Consider the following 15,853-nt stretch of genomic DNA (forward strand, 5'->3'; position numbering starts at 1 on the left):
ATGATGGTTTCCAGGTTCATCCATGTCCCTACAAAGGACGCGAACTCTTCGTTTTTGATGGCTGCATAATATTCCATGGTGTATATGTGCCACATTTTCTCTATCCAGTCTATCCTCAATGAGCATTTGGGTTGGTTCCAGGTCTTTGCTATTGTAAACCGTGCTGCAATGAACATTCGTGTGCATGTGTCCTTATAGTAGAATGATTTATAATCCTTTGGTTATATACCCAGTAATGGGATTGCTGGGTCAAATGGAATTTCTATTTCTAGGTCCTTGAGGAATCGCCACACTGTCTTCCACAATGGTTGAACTAATTTACACTCCCGCCAACAGTGTAAAAGTGTTCCTATTTCTCCACATCCTCTCCAGCATCTGTTGTCTCCAGATTTTTTAATGATCGCCATTCTAACTGGCATGAGATGGTATCTCAATGTAGTTTTGATTTGCATTTCTCTAATGACCAGTGATGATGAGCATTTTTTCATATGCTTGTTGGCCTCATGTATGTCTTCTTTTGTAAAGTATCTGTTCATATCCTTCGCCCATTTTTGAATGGGCTTGTTTGTTTTTTTCTTGTAAATCTGTTTTAGTTCATTGTAAATTCTGGATATCAGCCTTTTGTCAGATGGGTAAGCTGCAAAAATTTTTTCCCATTCTGTTGGTTGCCGATTCACTCTATTGACTGTTTCTTTTGCCATGCAGAAGCTGTGGAGTTTGATTAGGTCCCATTTGTCTATTTTGGCTTTTGTTGCCAATGCTTTTGGTGTTTTGGTCATGAAGTGTTTGCCTACGCCTGTGTCCTGAATGGTTTTGCCTAGGTTTTCTTCTAGGGTTTTTATGGTGTTAGGTCTTATGTTTAAGTCTTTAATCCATCTGAAGTTAATTTTAGTGTAAGGTGTCAGGAAGGGGTCCGGTTTCTGCTTTCTGCATATGGCTAGCCAGTTTTCCCAACACCACTTATTGAACAGGGAATCCTTTCCCCATTGCTTGTTTTTGTCAGGTTTGTCAAAGATCGGATGGTTGTAGATATGTTGTGTTGCCTCGGAGGCCTCCGTTCTGTTCCATTGGTCTATATCTCTGTTTTGGTACCAGTACCATGCTGTTTTGATTACTGTAGCCTTGTAGTATAATTTGATGTCCGGTAGTGTGATGCCTCCCGCTTTGTTCTTTTTGCCTAGAATTGACTTGGCTATGCGGGCTCTCTTTTGGTTCCATATGAAGTTTAAGGTGGTTTTTTCCAGTTCTGTGAAGAAGGTCATTGGTAGCTTGATGGGGATAGCGTTGAATCTGTAAATTACTTTGGGCAGTATGGCCATTTTCACGATATTAATTCTTCCTAACCATGAACATGGACTGTTCCTCCATCTGTTTGTGTCCTCTCTTATTTCGTTGAGCAGTGATTTGTAGTTCTCCTTGAAGAGATCCTTTACGTTCCTTGTTAGTTGTATTCCTAGGTATTTTATTCTCTTTGTAGCAATTGTGAATGGCAGTTCGTTCTTGATTTGGCTCTCTTTAAGTCTGTTATTGGTGTATAGGAATGCTTGTGATTTTTGCACGTTGATTTTGTATCCTGAGACTTTGCTGAAGGTGCTTATCAGTTTCAGGAGCTTTTGGGCTGAGATGATGGGGTCTTCTAGATATACAATCATGTCATCTGCAAATAGAGACAATTTGAATTCCTCCTTTCCTAATCGAATACCCTTTCTTTCTTTTTCTTGCCTGATTGCTCTGGCTAGAACTTCCAGTACTATATTGAATAGGAGTGGTGAGAGAGGGCATCCTTGTCTAGTGCCAGATTTCAAAGGGAATGCTTCCAGTTTTTGCCCATTCAGTATGATATTGGCTGTCGGTTTGTCATAAATAGCTTTTATTATTTTGAGATACGTTCCGTCGATACCTAGCGTTTATTGAGAGTTTTTAGGATAAAGGGCTGCTGAATTTTGTCGAAGGCCTTCTCTGCATCAATTGAGATAATCATGTGGTTTTTGTCTTTGGTTCTGTTTATGTGGTGAATTACATTTATAGACTTGCGTATATTGAACCAGCCTTGCATCCCCGGGATGAATCCTACTTGATCATGGTGGATAAGCTTTTTGATGTGCTGTTGCAATCGGCTTGCCAGTATTTTATTGAAGATTTTTGCATCTATGTTCATCATGGATATTGGCCTGTAGTTTTCTTTTCTTGTTGAGTCTCTGCCGGGTTTTGGTATCAAGATGATGTTGGTCTCATAAAATGATTTGGGAAGGATTCCCTCCTCTTCTTGGATTATTTGGAATAGTTTCAGAAGGAATGGTACCAGCTCCTCTTTGTTTCTTTTTATGTCTGGTAGAATTCGGCTGTGAACCCATCTGGACCTGGGCTTTTTTTGGGTGGTAGGCTCTTAATTGCTGCCTCCACTTCAGACCTTGTTATTGGTCTATTCACGGTTTTGACGTCTTCCTAGTTTAGGCTTGGGAGGAGGCAACTGTCCAGGAATTTATCCATTTCTTCCAGGTTTTTTAGTTTATGTGCATAGAGTTGTTTGTAATAATCTCTGATGATGGTTTGAATTTCTGTGGAATCTGTGGTGATATCCCCTTTATCATTTTTTATTGCATCTGTTTGGTTATTCTCTCTTTTCTTTTTTATTAATCTGGCTAGTGGTCTGTCTATTTTGTTGATCTTTTCAAAAAACCAGCTCCTGGATTTATTGATTTTTTGAAGGGTTTTTCGTGTCTCTATCTCCTTCAGTTCTACTCTGATCTTAGTTATGTCTTATCTTCTGCTAGCTTTTGAGTTTTTTTTGATCTTGCTCCTCTAGCTCTTTCAATTTTGACGATAGGGTGTCAATTTTAGAGCTCTCCTTTCTTCTCATGTGGGCACTTATTGCTATATATTTTCCTCTAGAGACTGCTTTAAATGTGTCCCAGAGATTCTGGTATGTGGTGTCTTCGTTCTCGTTGGTTTCGAAGAACATCTTTATTTATGCCTTCATTTCATTGTTTATCCAGTCAACATTCAAGAGAAAGTTGTTCGGTTTCCATGAAGCTGTGCAGTTCTGGGTTGGTTTCTGAATTCTGAGTTCTAACTTGATTGCACTGTGGTCTGAGAGACTGTTTGTTTTGGTTTCCGTTCTTTTGCATTTGCTGAGGAGTGATTTACTTCCAATTATGTGATCAATCTTAGAGTAGGTGTGATGTGGTGCTGAGAAGAATGTATATTCTGTGGATTTGGGGTGGAGAGTTCTGTAAATGTCTATTAGGTTTGCTTGGTCCAGGTCTGGGTTCAAGTCCTGGATATCCTTGTTAATTTTCTGTCTCGTTGATCTGTCTAATATTGTCAATGGGGTGTTAAAGTCTCCGACTATTATTGTGTGGGAGTCTAAGTCTCTTTGTAAGTCATTAAGAACTTGCCTTATGTATCTGGGTGCTCCTGTATTAGGTGCATATATATTTAGGACCGTTAGCTCTTCTTGTTGCATTGATCCTTTTACCATTATGTAATGTCCTTTTTTGTCTCTTTTGATCTTTGTTGCTTTAAAGTCTATTTTATCAGAGATGAGAATTGCCACTCCTGCTTTTTTTTTTGCTCTCCATTTGCTTGGTAAATCTTCCTCCATCCCTTTATTTTGAGCCTTTGTGTATCCTTGCACATGAGATGGGTTTCCTGGATACAGCACACTGATGGGTTTTGGCTTTTTATCCAATTTGCCAGTCTGTGCCTTTTGATTGGGGCATTTAGTCCATTTACGTTTAGGGTTAATATTGTTATGTGTGAATTGGATCCTGCCATTTTGATGCTAGCTGGCTGTTTTGCCCATTGGTTGATGCAGATTCTTTATTGTGTTGATGCTCTTTACCATTTGGTATGTTTTTGGAGTGGCTGGTACTGGTTGTTCTTTTCTATGTGTAGTGCCTGTTTCAGGAGCTCTTGTAAAGCAGGTCTGGTGGTGATTAAATCTCTGAGTACTTGCTTGTTCACAAAGGATTTTATTTTTCCTTCACTTATGAAGCTTAGTTTGGCTGGATATGAAATTCTGGGTTGAAAGTTCTTTTCTTTAAGGATGTTAAATATCAGCCCCCACTCTCTTCTGGCTTATAGGGTTTCTGCTGAGAGATCTGCTGTGAGTCTGATGGGCTTCCCTTTGTGGGTAACCCGACCTTTCTCTCTGGCTGCCCTTATCATTTTCTCCTTCATTTCAACCCTGGTGAATCTGACGATTATGTATCTTGGGGTTGCTCTTCTTGAGGAATATCTTTGTGGTGTTCTCTGTATTTCCTGGACTTGAATATTGGCCTGCCTTGCTAGGTTGGGGAAGTTTTCCTGGATAATATCCTGAAGAGTATTTTCCAGCTTGGATGCATTCTCTTCGTCACATTCAGGTACACTTATCAAACGTAGATTAGGTCTTTTCACATAGTCCCATATTTCTTGGAGACTTTGTTCATTCCTTTTTACCCTGTTTTCTCTAATCTTACCTTCTCATTTTATTTCATTGAGTTGATCTTCGACCTCTGATATCCTTTCTTCTGCTTGGTCAATTCGGCTGTTGAAACTTGTGCATGCTTCGCGAAGTTCTCGTGTTGTGTTTTTCAGCTCCATCAATTCACTCATATTCCTCTCTAAGTTGTCCATTCTTATTAGCATTTCGTCAAATCTTTTTTCAAGGTTCTTAGTTTCTTTGCATTGGGTTAGAACATGTTCTTAGCTCATGGAAGTTTCTTATTACCCACTTTCTGAAGGCTGATTCTGTCGTTTCATCACACTCATTCTCCATCCAGTCTTGTTCCCTTGCTGGTGAGGAGTTGTGATCCCTTGGAGGAGGAGAGGTGTTCTGGTTTCGGGTCTTTTCATCCTTTCTGTGCTGGTTTCTTCCCATCTTTGTGGATTTATCCACCTGTCAGTTTCGTAGTTGTTGACTTTCTGATTGGGTCTCTGAGTGGACATCCTGTTTGTTGATGATGAAGTTATTTCTGTTTCTTAGTTTTCCTTTAAACTGTCTGGCCTCTCTGCTGTAGGACTGCTGAGGTCCACTCCAGGCCCTGCTTGCCTGGGGATCACTTGCAGCAGCTGCCAAACAGTAAAGGTTGCTACCAGTTTCTTCTTCTGCTTTGTCCCGGAAGGATACCTGCCAAATGTCAGTCTGAACTCTCCTTTATGAGGTGACTCTTTGGATATACGGGGGTCAGGCAGTTGCTTGAGGAAAAAGTCTGTCCTTTATAGTAGCTCAAGTGCTGAGCTGTGAGCCCCGTTGTTCATTCAGAGCTGCTGGGCAGGTAAGTTTAAGTCTGCAGCAGCAGAACTCATAAACCCCCTTTTTTTCCCCAGGTGTTCTGTCCCAGGGAGTTAGGGCTTTATGAGTTTCCGCTGTGCTGCAGCCTTTTTTTTTTTTTTTTTCTTCAGGGCTGCCCTGCCCAGCAAGGAGGTAGCTTAGTCACTCTCAGCCTGCAGAGGCTTTGCTGAACTGCTGTGTGCTCCGCCCAGCTGCCGTGTGAACTTCCCTGCAGTCCTGTTTATATGGGTGTAGTTAGAACTGCTTCTGCGATGTTGGCCCTCCTCTGTAATGACGGACTCTCTCTGTAATGGCAGGTTGCCTCAGCAACGGCAGGCTGCCTCAGGAATGGTGGACGCCCCTCCCGCACAGAGCTGGATCATCCCGGGTTTAGCTGTGCTTCCTGTGAAACTCTCAACCCAGAGTGTTTCCAATTGCTGTTTTTTTGTTTTTGTTTTTGTTTTTGTGGGGTGGGACCAGCCGGGCCTGATCACCTGGCTCTCTGCCTCAGAGCCTTTTGTTTTTTAGTTGAATGGTTGGCTCTTTCCCAGGTGTCCTGGTCGCCTGTTGAATAGGCGCCGGGATCTATGTGATTTCCCGTGCGGCGACCCACTGCACTGGCTGAAACCGCAGCTCTGAGATTCGTGGTGCTTTTTTGCTCGGGAATCTCCTGGCCTGGCTCCCTTTTTCAGCTCCCCTTGCTGGCTAAGTGGGGACACAATCCCGTTTACTCTGCACTGGGAACCGCTGCGCCGGGGCGCAGGCAAAACAGCCACACTGGCCAAAACAGCCGCCCTGGCGACCCGTGGGGCTCCTCCGCCTGGGAATCTCCTAGTCTGTGGGCAATCGAAATCCGTCTGGAAATGCGGCGTCCACTCACCCTCTGCGCTTTCACTGGGAGCTGCAATCCTGAGCTGCTCCTAACCAGCTGTCTTGCAGAGATCATCGTATGGTCGTATTTTAAAACCCTGCTTTTTAAACATTTTGGTCTTGTATAATTAGCATTATCTTGTAATAAATTTTAGTATCAGATTGACTTAGATATAATTTATATGCAGTAAATTCACACTTCTTAGTGTACAATTCTATGAGTTTTGACACGTGCATGCAGTAGTATAAATATCACTATAATTAAGACATAAAACAGTTCCATCAGCCCCCCAAAATTCTCTGTGAATTTAGTCAAGGCCTTCCCTAATCCCAGCCCCAGGCAACCACTGATCCGTTTTTGGTTCTGACATTTTGGCCTTTTCTCAAATGTCTCAGAAGTAGAATCACATAGGATATAGCCTTTTGAATCTGTTTTTTTCAGTGAACATAAAACATTTGATGTGGTTTGGCTATGTCCCACCCAGATTTCATCTTCAAGTCCCACTTGCTGGGGGAGGAAGCTGGTGGGAGGTAATTGAATCATGGGGGCAGGTCTTTCCTGTGCTGTTCTTGTGTAGTAAGTCTCAGGAGATATGATGGTTTTAAAAAAGGGCGTTTCTCTGCCAAGCTCTCTCTTCGCTTTTCTGCTGCCACGTGAGACGTGCCTTTCACCTTCCAACATGTTTGTGAGGCCTCCCCAGCCATGTGGAGCTGTGAGTCCATTAAACCTTTTTCTTTTGTAAATTGCCCAGTCTTGGGTATGTGTTTATCAGCAGTGTGAAAATGAACTAATACAGGGAATTGGTACCAGTAGAGTGGGGTGCTGCTGAAAAGATACCCAAAAATGTTGAAGTGACCTTGGAACTGGGTAAGAGGCAGAGGCTGGCAAAGTTTGGAGAGCTCTGAAGAATACAGGAAAATGAGGGAAAGTTTGGAACTCTCTAGGGACTTGTTGAATGTCTTTGACCAATATGCTGATAATGATATGGACAGTGACATCCAGGCTAAGGTGCTCTCAGATGGAGATGAGGAACTTGTGGGAAACTAGAGCAAAGGTGACTCTTGTTATGTTTTAGCAAAGAGACTGGTGACATTTTGCCCCTGCTCTAGAGATGGAACTTTGAACTTGAGAGAGATGATTTACGGTATCTGGTAGAAGAAATTTCTAAGCATCAAAGCACTCAAGAGGTGACTTGGTGCTGTTAAAGGCATTCAGTTTTAAAAGGGAAATTGAGCACAAAAGTTTGGAAAATTTGTAGCCTGACAATGCAGTGGAAAAGAAAATCCTGTTTTCTGAGGAGAAATTCAAGCTGGCTACAGAAATTTGCAAATGTTAATAATACCCAAGACAGCAATATTTGACATAGTTGATTACTCCTTTGAAACACTATTCATTCGGCTTCTGGAGCACCACAATCATGACTTTCCTGGCCTTACATGATGGAATGCCCAAGTCTCTTCTCTGTTTATATCTAAACCTTAGATATTCTTATTCAGTTCCATGGCTTTATAGACCATCTGTATGTTGATCAACCTCACATTTCTGTGTCTTGCTCTTTCCTCTTCATTTCTGCCCACTTGATATCTCAACTGTTTGTTAAACTTCACATATCCTAAAGGAAACTCTTGCTTCCCTGCCCTCAGCAAACCTGCTTCCCTTTTTCTCTCTCTTAGTAAAAGGCATTTGTTCAGTCTAATATTGAGGAGTCATCTTGATCTACCTCTTTTCCAGTATCCAGATCCAGCTCATCAACAAGTCCCATCAATTCTGTCTTCAAAATACATAGGATAAACCACTTCTCAAAACACTCATTACTTCTACCCAAGTCCTAGCCACTATCTTCTATTTATTCTAATAATCTCCTAGACTGGTAATACCACAGTAGCCAGAGTAATCCTTATATAATTTAAGTCAGATCATCACACACACATATGCATACACACTGAAATTCTCCAAAGGGTCCTGTGTCACTCACAATAAAATCCAAATTTATAAGTAAAGCTTACAAGGTTCACCTAGGCTTGTCTTGCCCACTTCTCTTATCTCAAGACTTAACACCATGCCTATGTCACTCAACTGAAACCACACTGACCTTTTAGGTGATATTTCAATATGTTAAGTGGATTCTTACTACAGGATCTTTGTCTTCATCGTTCCTATTGTCTGGGAATTCTTTCCCCAAGAGCTTTGATTATTTTATTTTTTTAGAGAGAGGGTCTCACTCTGTTGCCCAGGCTGGAGTACAGTGGTGCAATCATGGCTTACTACAGTCTTGACCTCCCAGGCTAAAGCAATCCTTCTGCTTCAACCTTCCAAGTAGCTAGGACCACATACATATGTCACCATGCCCAGCTAATTTTTAATTTTTTTTGTAGAGACAAGGTCTCCCTATGTTGCTTAGGCTGGTCTTGAACTCCTGGGTTCATCCTTCAGCATTGGCTTTCCAAAGTGCTAGGACTACAGGCGTGAGCCACTGTGCCTGGCCTCCCCAGGATTTTTACTTGAATCATTACCTCACTTCATTTGGAAGACTTCCCTGACCACTTTCTGTTAAATAGTTAATACCCTTCCCTCATTGTTCTGTCCCTTTTCCCTGCTTTTTCTTGACAGCCCTTATCATTACTAGATATTACATATGTGTATGTATATATATGTGTTCTTCTTCTGTCTCTTCTTCTAGAATACAAACGTCATGAGAGGAGGAACTTTGGTTAATTTGTGTGCCCATGATGTAGAATAGTATCTGGCATGTAGTAAGTGCTTGATAAATGTGTCAAATAAATGAAACCTGTTAGGTATAGATAACATCACTCCCAATTTCAGACATGGAGATGTGTCTGCCACAGCTGGCAGGTTTTCTGACTCCAAGTCCATTATTTTATGTCTTAGCTACTTGTTTATGAAACCTTGATTATTTATCCTCATCTTTTTATTTCTTACCTGTGGTGCTTTATGTTATTCTCGGAGCATTTACTATATTTTGTCTTCTGCTGTGGCTGACAAATGCCCCTCTTTTCTTGCTCTCTCACAGTGCCTTTTATGAATGTTTTAATAATCATGAGAGAGTGATAAATTATTTTTTCTTGTAGCTCACAGTATTTAAATTTTAATGTTAAATTTTATTTTTTTAGTTTTTAAAAAACGAATGTACAACTCAAGACTTCAGATTTTTTCATGAAATTTTTGTCTAGCAACATGTAACTGCTTACATTTCTGTAACAGTAGAATTTTTTTTAGTAGATTTACTCATATAGAAAAACTTTATTTCCTCCTTTCTATTCTGGCTGTCATTTATTCCCCCACTCCTCCCAAGAAGGGGGCAGTATTGATTCAGGGATAGGGGACATCATGTGGTACAGGATATTTTTCACTTTTCTAGTAGGTTACGTTTTTCATTTTTCTAGTAGGTTACAAAGTCACCAGCAGGCAAGAGAAGGGCAAAAATTCATTTCTTTATTCTTAAGAGGGAAGGCTGGAATGAGGCAGCAAGAAATGTGGACTTTGTAGCAAATGAGAATCTTTGCGTTTTCTGTGTGAACAGTAAGATAAATCAAGCTAGCTCTACCTGTAGCTACCACCCACAGAACTGTGAAGAAGGCTGTGATAGCAGATGGTATCCATACACAGTTTGATTTGTTTAGAAACCTACATAAAGAGCAGCATGTGTTTTGTTTTGTTTTTCCCTTTAATTACTCAGAGCCAGGGAGATCAGTTTTTAAATAAAATGTAGTGAGATAGCCAGGAAAAAAATTACGAAAGTATATAGACAACTATATTTTAACTGCATCATTTTTATTCTACCATGTTTTTTGAGTGTCTGCTCAATTTATTGAGTAAGGCTCTAGACTAGGCCTTACATTGTAGGAGATACAAAGAAGAGTGGGTTTAGTATTACAAAATAAGTTCAGTTTACTTAACATGTTGTTAATGTCTTTCATATGCCACTGAAGTGCTTTTGATACGCAGAAATTAAGACAGGTCTTTTCTTCAAGGAGCTTACACTACAATGGGGGAAATAAAGTTAAGAAATAGTTTGAATACCACATAGCAGATATGATGATAAATGTGTCTGAAGGTGCTATAGAAGTTCTGAAGAGGGTACTTAATAGAATCTGGGTGGATAGTGAGGATTAGAATGGAAATATGACCTGGGGAGCTAATGCCCTAGAGTACAAACCCAGCTGAGTAAGTAGGTGCTAGCCAGGTAAAAATGAGTGGGCAGAGACCAGAGCTAGGAGGAAAAGCATGAGCAGAGACTGAGACAGGAAGCACCATGGCTGTCTAGGAGAGATCCAAGTACTGCTGATATTACCGAAAGTAACATCTTTGGCAGGAGATGAGGCTAGTTAACAGGGTAAACATTATGGTGGAGTTCGGAGTTTATCCTCTACGTTCATGTTTCTTCAGGTGTTGGCCTCTTGACTCTTTGCAACAGAATATCCTAGAATGTTTGCAGAAATATAAGACTAAACTCATCCCAGGATGTGGAAAATAATCTATAAGATCTGTTGTTTCTGCTCAGAATTGGGATTTTCCTGTAGGGCTATATAGAATGTTGTGTCTTTGATGAATATATTCTTAAATGATAGACCTTGTCAGGTATACAGAAAAACAGTGGAGGGCTTGTCTTAACAGTGGTCTTTTTGGGAGGTTCCCAAAAGAAGAAATACAGTTATAAAGAGTTGTTTATAAAATAGAGGACAGGTATACTGTGTCTTGAGTCAATAAACAGACAAAATTCCAAACAAAATGTAATTTGAAAACCCAGGTCACAACTACATTTTTTAGGATATATTTCTCTAATACCAGTTTGGGGCGAGAATTCCTTGAGACGTCTAACACTTAGTGTTCAGCCTCTAGCTGTGTGTGTGTGTGTGTGTGTGTGTGTGTGTGTGTGTAAAATATGAGAGAAAGCAAGGAATATGGATGTGGAAAATACTGCATAATGATAAAGGGGGAACCTATGATGTATTTATAAATGTTCTATATCTTTTTACTATACAGGAATTAGAAGATAAAAGAAGATTGCAAAAACAGGCTGCAAGTAGTCAAAGTGCCACAGAGGTTCGCTTGAATAGAGCTCTAGAAGAAGCAGAAAAGTATAAACTGGAGTTAAATAAATTAAGGCAAAATAACAAGGTATGAAAAAATTGAATAGCTTTTGTAGTGATCCCTTTTGGTAACTAGTTCTTTTAGGAACCTGTCAAAATAATAGTTAAATTATAATTCTTGATGTAATGCTGAACATTGCTCTTTTCAGAAGAAATACATTCATTTGTAGTATGCAGATTTCTAACATGTTAGCATGATATGCTTGTCTATTGCCATAAATGGGTGATGGCACAACCCTTGAAGATTCATTTCTTCAACCAGTTTTATCAGGTGCCCATATTATATGTCAGATACTTTTCTAAGCTCTTAGAAAAAGTGGTTAAAAAAAGTATCTTTTGTATCTCAAGTGTTTTATTCTTCTCTGAATCTCAGTTTTCTAATATATAAAGTAAGGCTGTATTTTACAGGGCAGTGGTTCTCAAACTTGAGCATGTGTCAGAATCTCTGGGAGGGCTTGTTAAAACAGATTGCTGGGTCCCATCCCCAGAAATCTGATTCAGTAGATCTGGAATGAGGTTTGAGAATTTGCAGTTTTAACAAGTTCCATAAATTATTGTAAGGGTCACTGTAACTCCAGTGTCTAGCCAATGCTTGGCATAGATTAGCATTCTGTGCCTTAAATACTGTTGAATAAATGAAGGCTCAAATGCCTATGTGCATGAGAGCCCTTTGTACATTCTATAAATACTTGTTACTTTTTGGTTCTATCTTGAGTTGAAAGGATAATAAGTAATATTCCATTGGACTCTGTTTAGTAATTAGGACAATATTTAATAATTTAACAATGACTTGCATAATGAAATTAGGAACCACCTTCATTATATACACAGATAATACATTTTGGATTAAGTTAGTAACAATAGGAATAGACTGAAACTGACTTTGGTAAGTCCTCTAACATGTTTGAGAGGCAAATATGTGGCATAGTGACTACATAGTTTTAAGATGTCATCTGTGAGATAGTTTGTTACATGGTCAGGTCATTTTCATACTCAAGGGCCATCAATGATGGCATAACTGGGATTTATTAATAGAAGTTATTAAATGAATAAGTTAGGAAGTTATCTTTAAAGACTTACTAGTAATTAGCATGTTATTAGAGTATTACTCCCAATTTGGTGCATTTTAAAGGGATTTTGAAGAAAACCAAAGAATAGCCACCTAGGTATCAGGATTTCCTAACTGTTGTAGATTTGATCTCTATATTGTATTAGTTCACACATTAAGAAAGTAGAAAGAAAAATGGTTTCCATGAAACAGATGACTCTCCATATTCTAGCCAGCCATTTTGTTTTGTTGTGTTTTGGGGGGTTTTGGGGTACATGTGAAGGTTACATAGGTAAACACATGTCATGTGGGTTGGTTGTACATACATTTCATCACCTGGGTATTAGGCCCAGTACCCAGTAGTTATCTCTTCTGCTCCTCTCCCTCTTTCTGCCTTGTCCACTTCAAGTAGACCCCATTGTCTGTTGTCTTCTCCTTTGTGTTCCATAAGTTCTTATCATTTAGCTCCCACTTACGTGTGTAAAGAAGCGGTATTCGGTTTTCTGTTCCTATATTCATTTGCTAAGGATAACAGCCTCCAGCTCCATCCATGTTCCCACAAAAGACATGATCTTGTTCTTTTTTATGGCTACATAGTATTTCATGATGTATGTGTACCAAATTTTCTTTATCCAATCTGTCATTGATGGGGCATTTAGATGATTCCATCCATGTCTTTGCTGTTGTGACTAGTGCTGGAGTGAACATTCGTGTGCACATGTCTTTATAGTAGAATGATTTACATTCCTCTGGGTATATTCCCAGGAATGAGATTGCTGGGTCGAATGGTAGTTCTGCTTTTACTTCTTTGAGGAATTGCCACACTGCTTTGCACAATGGTTGAACAATTTACACTCCCACCTACAGTCTATAAGCGTTCCCTTTTCTCTACAACCTCACAAGCATCTGTTATTTTTTTAACTTCTTAGTAATAGCCATTCTGACTGCTGTGAGGTGGCATTTCATTGTGGTTTTGAATTGTATTTTTCTAATCATCATTGATACTGAGCTTTTTTTTCATACTTGTTGGCCACATGTATCACCTGTTTTGAGAAGTGTCTGTTCATGTCCTTTGCCCACCTGTTAATGGGGTTGTTTTTCTCTTGTAAATTTGTGTATGTTCCATATAGAAGCTGGATATTAGATTATGAGATGCAGTTTGCAAAAATTTTCTCCCATTCTGTAGGTTGTCTGTTTACTCTGCCAGTCGTTTATTTTTCTGGGCAGAAGCTCTTGAGCTTACGTAGATTCCACTTGACAGTTTTCGTTTTTGTTGCAGTTGCTTTTTGTGTCTTTGTCATGAAATCTCTGCCCATTCCTATGTCCAGAATGGTATTGTCTAGGTTGTCTTCCAGGGGTTTTATAGTTTTGGGGTTTACACTTAAGTCTTTAATTCATCTTGAGTTGGTTTTTTTATATGGTAGAAGGAAGGAGTCCAGCTTGAATCTTCTGCATAGGTCTAGCCAGTTATCCCAGCACCATTTATTGAATAGGGAGCCTTTTCCCCATTGCTTGTTTTTGTCAGGTTTGTTGAAGATCAGATGGTTGTAGGGCCTTATTTATGGGCTCTCTATTCTGTTCCATTGGTCTGTGTGCCTGTTTTTGTACCAGTACCACGCTGTTTTTGTTATTGCAGACTTGTAGTATAGTTTGAAGTCAGGCAATGTGCCTCCAGCTTTGTTCTTTTTGCTTAGGACTGCCTTGGCTATTCAGGCTCTTTTGTGGTTCCATGTAAATTTTTAAATAGTTTTTTTCCAGTTCAGTGAAGAATGTCATTGGTAGTTTGATACGAATAGCACTGAATCTGTAAATCGTTTTGGGCAGTATAGCCATTTTAATAAATCTTCCTATCCATGAGCATGGCATGTTTTTCCAATTTGTGTTTTCTCTGATTTCTTTGAGCAGTGTTTTGTAATTCTCCTTGTAGAGATCTTGCACCTCCCTGGTTAGCTGTATTCCCAGGTATTCTTGTGTGGCAAGTGGGAATGGGATTGCTTTTCTGCTTTGGCTCTCGATTTGGCTGTTGTTGGTGTATAGGAATGCTAGTAATTTTCATACATTGATTTTTTATCCTGCAACCTTGCTGAAGTTGTTTATCTGCCAAAGGAGCTTTTGGGATGAGACTGTGGTGTCTTCTAGATGTAGAATTATGTCTGCAAACAGAGATAGTTTGACTTCCTATTTGGATGCCCTTTATTTCTTTCTCATTTGATTGCTCTGGCTAGGACTTTCAACACTATGTTAAATAGAAGTGTTGAGAGGGGGCATCCTTGTCATGTGACAGTTTTCAAAGGGAATGCTTCCAGCTTTTGCCCATTCAGTATAATGTTGGTTGTGGGTTTGTCATAGATGGCTCTTATTATTTTGAGGTCTGTTCCTTCAATATCTACGTTATTTAGAGTTTTTAATATGATGGGTATTGAATTTTACTGAATGCCTGTTCTGCATCTACTGAGATAATCATTTGGTTTTTGTCTTTAGTTCCGTTTATGTGATAAATTGCATTTATTGATATGTGTCTGTTGAACCAATCCTGCATCTGGACAATGAAGTCTATTTGATCACGGTAGATAAGCTTTTTGATGTGCTCCTGGATTTGGTTTACAGCTATTTTGTTGAGGATTTTTGCATCAATGTTCATCACAGATATTGACCTGAAGTTTTCTTTTTTGGTTGTCTCTCTGCCAAGTTTTGGTATCAAGATGATGCTGGCCTCATAGAATGAGTTGCAGAGGGGTCCCACCTATTCAGTTTTTTGGAGTAGTCGCTGTAAAAATGGTACCAGCTCCTCTTTGTACATCTGGTAGAATTTGGCTGTGAATCCATTGGGTTCAAGGCTTTTTTTTGGTTGGTAGGCTATTTATTACTGATGCAGTTTTGGAGCTTATTATTATTGGTCTGTGCAGGGATTCAACTTCTTTCTGGTTCAGTCCTGGGAGGATGTATGTGTCTAGAAATTTATCTATCTCTTCTAGGTTTTCTAGTTTGTGTGCAGAGAGGTGTTCACAGTAGTTTCTGACAGTTGTTTTTATTTCTGTCGGGTCAGTAGTAATATTCCCTTTGTCATTTCTAATTTTGTTTATTTGGATCTTCACTCTTCTTCACTAGTCTAGCTAGTGGCCTATTAATTGTTTTCAAAAAACCAACTCCTGGATTCACTGATCTTTTGAATAGTTTTTCATGTCCTGATTTCTTCAGTTCAGATCTGATTTTTGTTACTTCTCATCTGCTAGCTTTGGGGTTGATTTCTTCTTGCTTCCCAGTCTCACAATTGTGAAGTTAGGTTTGATTTGAGATCTTTCTAACTTTTTGATGTGGGCATTTAGTGCTATGAAATTCCCTCTTAACTCTGCCTTTGCTGTGTTCCAGAGATTCTGTTATGCTGTATCTTTATTATTTTCAAATAACTTTTTGATGTCTGCCTTAATTTCATTATTTACCCCAAGGCCATTCAAGAGCATGTTGTTTAATTTCCATGTAATTGCATGATTTTAAGTGATTTTCATAGTCTTGACTCTCATTTATTGTGCTGTGGTCCAAGACTGTGTTTGTTATGATTTCAGTTC

General features: G+C 39.5%; 1 protein-coding gene across 3 annotated transcripts in view; it reads left to right on the forward strand.

Moving 5' to 3' along the window:
• TEX9 (testis expressed 9) overlaps nucleotides 1-15,853 on the forward strand; it is a 76,305-nt gene that overhangs the window by 29,816 nt on the left and 30,636 nt on the right. For all 3 annotated transcript variants that reach the window (XM_012443146.2, XM_012443147.2, XM_012443148.2), the window contains exon 10: nucleotides 11,133-11,267. In XM_012443146.2, coding sequence (XP_012298569.1) covers nucleotides 11,133-11,267 — 135 coding nt within the window. The remainder of the gene's footprint in view (nucleotides 1-11,132; nucleotides 11,268-15,853) is intronic.

The sequence above is a fragment of the Aotus nancymaae genome, unplaced genomic scaffold, assembly GCF_030222135.1.
Source record: "Aotus nancymaae isolate 86718 unplaced genomic scaffold, 86718_ANA_hifiasm-v0.15.2.pri h1tg000041l, whole genome shotgun sequence".
Lineage (NCBI taxonomy): Eukaryota > Metazoa > Chordata > Mammalia > Primates > Aotidae > Aotus > Aotus nancymaae.